General features: G+C 49.0%; 1 protein-coding gene across 1 annotated transcript in view; it reads left to right on the top strand.

Annotated features, from left to right (window-relative positions):
• The window catches only part of CDH3 (cadherin 3), a 46896-nt gene extending 37839 nt beyond the window's left edge, over positions 1-9057 (top strand). The window contains exons 13-16 of the mRNA XM_052655797.1: positions 1758-1970; positions 5074-5204; positions 5568-5714; positions 8324-9057. Coding sequence (XP_052511757.1) covers positions 1758-1970; positions 5074-5204; positions 5568-5714; positions 8324-8533 — 701 coding nt within the window. The 3' untranslated portion in view covers positions 8534-9057. The remainder of the gene's footprint in view (positions 1-1757; positions 1971-5073; positions 5205-5567; positions 5715-8323) is intronic.
• The last annotated feature ends 363 nt before the right edge of the window (positions 9058-9420 follow it).

A 9420-nucleotide genomic window follows, 5' to 3' on the forward strand; every position in this document is an offset into this window, starting at 1 on the left:
GGGCAAGTTACTGAACCTCACTGTTGAGCAGTTCTCCCCGCCTGGAGGGTGGTGCCAGTAACTGTACCTCTGTACAGTCACTGTGAAGGCTGAGTGCATGACAGGCACCTACCTCTTCTGCTCCATCAGTGCCCAGTCAATGCCAGCGGCCATCTTCACCAACAGGCACAGTCTGGCTCTGCCAAGACTGAGCGTTACCTCAAAGCCCAGTGGTACCAATGCCTGACACTACCATTGGTTCTTGGTTTTGACTTAGTCGTTTTATCTGTCTGTGTTCTGTTGTGAGAGGAGTTGATCCCAACTCTACACCCGTGTGAACTGGGCTGGTTACTTGACCTCCCTAAGCTTCAGTGTCTGTATTTGTAAAATGAGGGGTAACAGAACCTTTCTCTTAAAGTTGAGGTGAAGATCAGAGTCGGGCTTAGCACGTAACAAGTGTCAGTTGAGTCCCCACTGCCACCACCAGCACCATCATCAGCTGAGAAGTCAGCTCTCCAGCCTGGGAACAGGAAGGCAAGAGGGATGTTCTGGTGAAATGCCCCACATTGGCCTCTCCACTCAGTGGACCAGACATCCAGCCTGCAGAACTTTCTCTGTCTGCCACTGCTGAGTGAGAACAGGGTGAATTCTCCCTCCGGCCTTTCAGCTAAGAGGGGCCCACTGAGTGTGCAGAGCCTGTGAACTGAAAGTGGCTTGAGGTCAGTGCTGAAATAGGCCAGCAAGCCTGAGGGCAGGTGGGCTGGAAACACGGGGTTGTTTTTGAATGTCCCAATGATGTGTGGGGTTGAGGGGACACTGTTAGCATTTAGTGGTGAGGACTTGAGTGCTCGGGAAAGTTCCTCTTGATGAAGAACAGTTCCACCCAAGCTAATAGCGCCCTCTTTGACAAACTTGAGTCTAAACCAAAGGCCTTTCTTCAGAGAGGCCTCCAACCTTATATTTCTCACCCACAAACATAGCCCCTGTCCCCACTCCACAGTGGCCAAGCAGCCTCCCCAGAGTGGCTCCCGTCGTGCAGGCTGCTCCAAAGCTTGGCTTTGGCTCTGTGGCTGCCTGCTGCCTGCCCCAGGCCGTCGAAGGCCAGTTAGCATGGTGCCCAGCACAGCCTCACTGCTGGCACCTCTGAGCTTGTGTGCAGTCACTAATGCTCTGATCTGCTCCTGGCATCAGTTACATCACCAGCTCATATGCATATGGATTTCTTAATAACTGATGCTCACTCAGAAATATCCAAGTTTCAGATATATTGAAATTCTATCATAGAGCTGAGGTATAAACATTATATATACAACTGAAAGAGCAAAATGCTGCCATAACAAATGGTAGTAAACTTTCAGGTAGAAAAACAGGTGGCCAGTTAATATAAATATTAAAAGATTGTGCTAGCTGTCTCTTAGGAAGAACTTTGTTTCTTTGCTTGTTTGTTTTGAAGCAAAGAACAATCTGGCAGCTGGTGATGCTGAGAAATTATTGGCCCTGCATGCCATGAATTTTTTAAAATGTCATATTTAGAAATACTGTGATTATTGATTTTTTAAATAGAATGATGACTTTATTCTTCTATCCAAATAATCCTTCCCTCAGTGGAGGATTTGGCTTGGACCAAGTATCCGTTTGTAACACTCGGCGTAAGTGTGCTTTGACGACATTGCTCCCTGTGGCCCAGGTGCAGTCTGCCTCCTCAAACCTCCTTCGTGGTGTGCTTGGCTCCCACCATTCGTGGCCTCCCGAGGTGAATAATTATCTGTCTGCTCCAGGAGACACAGTAGCCTTGTCCCTGAAGAAGTTCCTGAAGCAAGACAATTACGATGTGCACCTTTCCCTGTCTGACCACGGCAACAAGGAGCAGCTGACAGTGATCAAAGCCACCGTGTGCAACTGCCACGGCCACGTGGAGAAGGACACCTGCGCAGAACCCTGGAAGGGGGGTTTCCTCCTCCCCATCCTGGGCGCTGCCCTGGCTCTGCTGCGTGAGTGCTGGCACCCCCTCCCTCTGAGGTTGGGGGAGTTAGAAACCTGAGTCCACCCCAAACTTAGAGACTCGGGCCACCGACATTGCCCATCTGTTCCTTGTCCTCTTAATTCTGGGAGTGTCATTTAGTCCACAGATGTTTATGGGGCCTCTGGGAGGTGCCAGGGTTTGGGGATACAGTGGGGAGCAGACATGGCCCTGTGGTCACATCGTCTGGTGGCTGCAGTGGTGGTTCTGAAGGTGTAGTCTCCAGACCAAGAGCATCAGCATCACCAGGAATTGATTAGGCCAACTCCCTGGCCCACCCCTGACCTACCAAGTCAGAAGCTTAGGGGTAAGACCTGGTAGTCTGTGTTTTTACAAGCCCTTCAGTGGATTCTAATGCATGTTTCGGCTTGAGAGACACTGGTCTAGTGAGCAGAAGTGTTTAGTTAGAAACTGATTTCTTTGCTGTCATGGTAGAACCTATCACATTCACTTTTTTCACTCTGAATTGTCCTTACACAGAAAATACCCATTCAATCACGCATGAATGCAATAATTAATGCAATAATTAATCATCATACTTGCACTGAGCACTGTGTTAGGTGCTGAGAGTGCAACATTTATGAGACAGGGTGCTCAGGGCTGGTGCACTGAGGGATGGGCTGAGGAGGGAGGTGGGAGGGGGGTTCAGGGTGGGGAACACATGTCCACCCATGGCTGATTCATATGAATGTATGGCAAAAACCACCACAATATTGTAAAGTAATTAGCCTCCAATTAATTTAAAAAAAACAAAAAACAAAAAAACAGAACAGCCCCTGCCTTCATGGAGCTTACTTTCTGGTGCAGAGAGCAGATAGCAAATAAGCCAGCAGAGAAATAGGTGTTGCTATGGATTAAAAGAAAGTAAGGGGAGGAGGAGATCTGGCGTTTTATGTAGGATCGGCAAGAACAGGCTCACTGCGAAGGGGGCATTTGAGTAAAGACCTGAATGAGTTGAGGAAGCAGATCATGCAGATATCCAGGGAACAGCCAGTGCAAAGGTCCTGAGGTGGCTCTGTGCTTTGTGTGGAAACAGCACTGACTGTTGTGGAAAAAGCAAGAGGGAGAAGAGGTGATGGCTGTGGCGGAGCATTGTGTTGCGCATTGTGGGTTATTGTAAGCACTCTGGGTGAAATGGGAAGTCATCAGGTTTGGAGCAGAGGAGCAATGTGATCTGACTTGGATTTTGTAGGATTCCTCCTGAACAGACTGTAGAGGGCTGCTGCTACCATAATCTGGGGGTGAGGGGGGAGTTGTCGCTCAGATCCAGGGTGGCATTAGAGGTGGTGAGAGCTGGTCATATTTCAAGGTAGAATCAATTCAGATTCAGATGAGGAAAAGAGCCATCTATGACTTCAAGGCCTGAGCAAGTAGAAACACGGAGTTTCTATTAACCAGTGGGAAGGACCAAGGGAAAAGTCCAAATGGAGGTAACAGTAGGCAGCTGAACACAGGCTTTGGGTGCAGGTAGGCAGTCCAGGTTGCCTCCTGCCTTTCCCTAAGCCAATGGGGAGGAAAGGGGAGGGAAAGGCCATAGTCTGACCTACACAGGGTGTGCATCCTAAGAACCCAGGGACTCCCAAAGATGGCTCCATCAGTTTTATCTGGCTAGAGAGGACAGTGGTTCCCTCAGCAGGCGAAAAAGGGGGATAACGCTGAGCAGTGGCTGTATCCTCCTCCATTAAACAGCCACAGAGAGGGCCAGAACTGCCCTCCTCATGTGGAATTAACTGGGGGTAGTCACAGCAGTTAGGGGCAGCAGCTGGGCACTAATAAGCCAGTCCCCACTGTGTCCAAATAGACCTCCAGCCTTTTAGATCATATCACTGAAACCCAGTCCCTATCTTAAAATTCCAAAATAGTGTTTGCACCTAAATTCAGATTACTACACCACATCAAAGTTGCATTGTCTTGTTTTTAACTTAAAGTCTCTGGCTATTATGGGACACCTCGTGACTGAAAAAGTCATATTGAAAAGTAACATTTGGAAATTCCCTGGCAGTCCAGTGGTCAGAACTGGGTGCATTTACTGCCATGGGCCCAGGTTCAATCTCTGGTCAGGGAGCTAAGATCCAGTAATCCAGGGGCCCCCAAACTCCAGGATCAAATGCCTGATGATCTGAGGTGCAGCTGATCATAATAATAGAAATAAAGTGCACAATACGTGTAGTGTACTTGAAGCATCCTGAAACCATCCCCCACCTCCATCTGTGGAAGATTTGTCTTCCACAAAGAAGAAAGTAGCACTAAAACTGGTGCCAAAAAGGTTGGGGACTGCTGCCATAAGCCATATGGTGCAGGCAAAAAAAAAAAAAAAAAAAAACATCTACTAGGAGATCCCCATCCCCACCAAGGAGGATTTCCATAAGGACCAGTACATCAATATGGGAAGACTAACAGTAAAATGATACAGAATTACAGGTGGGGAGATGAAGTCAGAATACCAGTAGGAGGAAGTGGTTTTAAGCTGAGAGCAGGAAGGTGAGAGCCATGTGTATGCATGGAGAGGGTTCCAGGTGAGAAAAGAGCTGGGATGAAGGTTCTGAAGTGGGAGACTGCTGGGTGTATTCGAGGAGCCCTGAGGAGGCCAATGTGACTAGACCTGAGCAGAGAGGGAGGGTTGGAGACAGCTCGGGACCAGTCCTGTAGCCTTGATGAGGAGGTGAGGGTTTTCCTAGGTGCACAGGGGCCATTGAGCAACGGCAGCCCACTCCAGTACTCTTGCCTGGAAAATCCCAGGGATGGAGGAGCCTGGTAGGCTGCAGTCCATGGGGTCACTACGAGTCGGACGCGACTGAGCGACTTCACTTTCACTTTTCACTTTCATGCATTGGAGAAGGAAATGGCAACCCACTCCAGTGTCCTTGCCTGGAGAATCCCAGGGACAGGGGAGCCTGGTGGGCTGCCGTCTGTGGGGTCACAGAGAGTCAGACACACCACTGAAGTGACTTAGCAACAGCAGCTGGCTACTGAGTGGAGGGATCAAAAATTACGTGGGACTTCAAGAGTTTGGGGGTGTTGGCCAGCCATGTGGTTGTTTGGGGGTGAATATTCACACTCCCCAACTGTTGCAGTCCTCCTGCTGGTGCTCCTGTTCTTGGTGAGAAAGAAGCGGAAGATCAAGGAGCCCCTTCTCCTCCCAGAAGATGACACCCGTGACAACGTCTTCTACTATGGCGAAGAGGGGGGTGGTGAGGAGGACCAGGTAGGGCATGCGGGGCCCTCCTGGGGTCGGGAGGTGGTGCCCCCATGGCCCCTGGCAGGGATGGTTGGGTCAACCATCTGACCATGTTAGTTGCGTCGCCCAGACCCTGGCCTGAAGTCAGTCTTCTGAGAGGGTGCCTCATCCACTGCTCTAGTTTCTGGCCCCAGCCAGCCCAACCTCGAGCCTGTGCTTAATCTGAGAGGAAGGGGTGTGGAGTCTAGGGCTTTCAGAGATCTCTGACACTGTCTCCTAAGACCTACTCTTGAACCAAAACATCCAAGTGGCACAGAAGTGGGATGAGATGTAAATGGGGAGAGTGGGAGGGTTCTTCTCCATCCCATGTCCTCCTTCACTTTCCTGAAGGACTATGACATCACCCAACTCCACCGGGGTCTGGAGGCCCGGCCTGAGGTGGTTCTCCGCAACGATGTGGCACCATCTTTCATCCCCACACCCATGTACCGTCCTCGGCCAGCCAACCCAGATGAAATCGGCAACTTCATCATTGAGGTGAGTCATGGGGGCCCAGCCTAGGGCAGTCCTTCATTCAAGCGCCAGCAGCATGAGAAAGAGCACAGGCTTGGAGTTTTGGCTCTGGGTTCAAATCCTGGGTCTGTCACCAACAAGCGAGCTGTGTGACCTTTGGCATATGTAGCCACTACTGGGCCTCCTGTTGCCTCCTCCATTAAACCTAAAGTTTCGAAGTGGTTAAAGAATAGGTCAGGAATTCTTTCTTTTCTTTTAATTTGTTGATGTTTATCTCATCTTCCCTGGTGGCTCACATGGTAAAGAATCTGCCTGCATTGCTAGAGACCTGAGTTCGATCCCTGGGTTGGGAAGATCCTCTGGTGGAGGAAATGGCAACCCACTCCAGTATTCTTGGCTGGAGGATTCCATGAACAGAGGAACCTAGCAGGCTATAGTCCATGGAGTCACAAAGAGTCAGACATGACTGAGTGACTAACACTTTCACTTTCATTTATCATCAAACAAAAGTAAGAGAGGACTGGGTCTGGCACAGATGAACAATTTGATCAATAAAAACCAATGAGGAAGAGCAGGCTCTGTTGCAGTCTAGATGAACTCGAAGTCAAGGCTCTTGACTTTTTTAGGTGATCTCTGGTTTGACAGGATTTTTGATGAGGAATTATTTCTTTATTCAACACATACAGTGGTTGTTAGGGGAAAACTCAGGAGCCAGACTCCCTGGCTTTGAATTTGCAAAGATCTCAGGTGATTCCAGCGTGGAGCAAAGTTGGGGGGCCTCTGGGATAGGTTGGTTTAAGGACTGGATGAGTAAGGACCTGGAGCAGTGCTGGCTCAGGGAATGAATCTCCTGGGGAACTTCAAACACTGAAGCCTCTGACCATCCCCCAACCCCACCCACCCCACCCCCAGGACTGTGATTTAATCGATCTGGATGTGGGCCAGGCTTCAGAATTTTTTTTTTGAAGATTCCCAGGTAATTCCTCTTGGCTGTCTGTTTTACATATGGTAATTGTAAGTTTCCATGTTTCTCTCTCCGGAAACTCAAACAGGGGCTCTGTATCAGCCTAGAGGGGTGGGATGGGGAGGCAGATGGGAGAGAGGGGATATATGTATACCTATGGCTGATTCATGTTGAGCTTTGACAGAAAACAACAAAATTCTGTGAAGCAATTATCCTTCAATTAAGAAATAAATTAATTAAAAGATTCCCAGGTAATTTAAGTTTGGGAACCACTGGCCCGGCACCTATCCTGTATTAGGTAATGACAGCTCTTGCTGCTAAGTGTCCCCCATATTCTCAATTCTGGGCACATACTTGATTTATCTAAGGAATTTTTTAAAATATCAGTGCCTTGGACCCAGATATTCTTTTTTTTTTTTTTTTTTAGGCTCTGGTTTTTTTTTTTGGCCTTGCTCCACAGCACGCAGGATCTTAGTTCCCCAACCAGGGATGGAACCTGTGCACCCTTAGGTGGAATCGCAGAGTTCTAGCCACTGGATCACCAGGGAATTCATAAGCTCTGATGTTTCTTTAGTTCTCCAAGAAATAAAATATACAGGATATATATATAAGAAATAAAATATACATAGGAGATAATGATGTGAGGCTGGTACCATGAAAGTAGTCAGTAAAAGGAGGTTTTTAACAAGAGGGAGGGAGGAGGGAGCAAGAGAGGAAGGAGGGAAGGATGGATGGGTTTGGGAGGTTGGAGAAAGCAGCAGTAGGCACAGGGCTCAGTGGGTGGTCAGGATACCTTACTCTGGCCTGAACCCTGCTTACCTTTCTTGCTTTCTCGAACTAGCCCGGTGGTGAGACTCTGTTCTTTAGCCTTAAGCACATTTGAGAATCCTGTACAAAGGGGAAAGTTGCTCAGGGCATCTTTGCCTTGGAGCCAAAGGCCAGGAGATCTTCTCTCCCGTTGAATGAAGACAGTTTTCAGAATATTTCTGTTGGATAGTTTGCAAATAACTGTCTCATTTAATGCCTAGCCATGTCAGCTCTGCAGAGGAGGAATTCTGTTATGGTCCCCTGTAACTCTAATATGAACTTTTATATTTACATACATTCATTTCTTCCTCTGAAACTACATGAAGTCTCCCCATTTTTGAGATGGGAGGCTTCTGCGGTGGCATTGCAGGAGACATAGAGAGATGTGAGTTCGATCCCTGAGTCAGAAAGATCCCCTGGAGGAGGGCATGGCACCCCACTCCAGTATATCTTGCCTGGAGAATCCCATAGACAGAGGAGCTTGGCAGCCTACCATCTATGGGGTTGCAAAGAGTCAGACACAACTGAAGCGACTTAGCATGCATTTTTGAGATGAGGGAAACAAAGGCATGGAGACTTTAAGAGGCTTGCCCAGGTCTACACACTCCCTGTGTGAAGTCTGACTTCAGCGTCCCCACCCTGATCCGCTGGCCTGCGGCGCTGAGCACTCGCTCTCAGCTGGGTCCTGTGCTAAGGATTTATGTGCATTTCATGTTCAGCCTTCGAAACCTTAAGGGAGGGGAGACAGGGCTTTGCAGATGAGGAAACTCAGGCTCAGCCAGGTGAGTTCACTTTCCTGAGCTCTCGCAGCTGCCCGGTGTCTGGTCCTGCAGCGCCTAACACCCTGCTCTCCATCCCCCAGAACCTAAAGGCGGCCAACACAGACCCCACGGCCCCGCCCTACGACTCCCTGTTGGTGTTCGACTATGAGGGCAGTGGCTCCGATGCCGCCTCTCTGAGCTCGCTCAGCTCCTCCACCTCTGACCAGGACCAAGACTACAACTATCTGAATGAGTGGGGCAGCCGCTTCAAGAAGCTGGCGGACATGTACGGCGGGGGCCAGGACGACTAGGACTCCCTAAACGCCGGGCTGCAGCAGCAACTCCAAGGGGTCTTTGTCCCCACGTTGGCCAAGGACTTTGCAGCTTGCTGAGAATTGGCCTTAGCAACTTGGAGGGAAGAGGCCTCGAAGCTGACCTCAAAGGGGCAGGTCTCTATGCCTTTCAGAATGGAGGAACATGGGCAGTTTGATTTCAACAGTGAGCACCTCTTAACCTAGGCCAAGGCTGCCCAATTTCTGGGAGTCTCCCCGCTTCCATAAAATGCTCAGCGCTGGGTCCTGGGTCTTGACCGACTCTGACTCCCCCATGATGGCTTTTGCTCTGGAATGGACCCTTCTCCTTAGTAAGAGGCCTCTTACCACAATCTGCATTTTTTTTTTTAAGGCTATTTTCAAAAAGTGAGAGGCAGGTCCTCAACCACCCCTGGAGCACTCCAGAAGCCCAGGTGTGCCCTCACGCATTTCTCTCTGGTCTCTTGGCCCCCAGGCCTCCTGTTTGATTGGATAACTGCGTTTTTATACTGAGCGCGTCTAGGTGGTCCTTTATTTTTTATTTTCCATATCGAGTGCTGTAGATGAAGAGTGATGACAATCCTGTAAATCCTTTTTTATTAAAGGAACTTTTTCCCAGAGGTGACAGGGGAGTGAAGTTCTGGGTTTTTTTTGATAGTTTTGTTGATGTATAATTCACATATCATATCCACTCATGTAAAGTGTACAATTCAGTGGTTTTCTAGAACTTGCAGAGTTGTGTGAAGTTGTGCTTTTATCTCTGTGGGCTTCAGCCCAGCTTCCTCCTGATAGTAGTGGAAGCTCAGGATTTGTTTACAGACCTGGGAGGAGGCAGATATCAGCTCGCCTACCTACAGATGAGAGCTGCTGTCCCTGTATGAGAACCA

The sequence above is a fragment of the Budorcas taxicolor genome, chromosome 18, assembly GCF_023091745.1.
Source record: "Budorcas taxicolor isolate Tak-1 chromosome 18, Takin1.1, whole genome shotgun sequence".
Classification (NCBI taxonomy): domain Eukaryota; kingdom Metazoa; phylum Chordata; class Mammalia; order Artiodactyla; family Bovidae; genus Budorcas; species Budorcas taxicolor.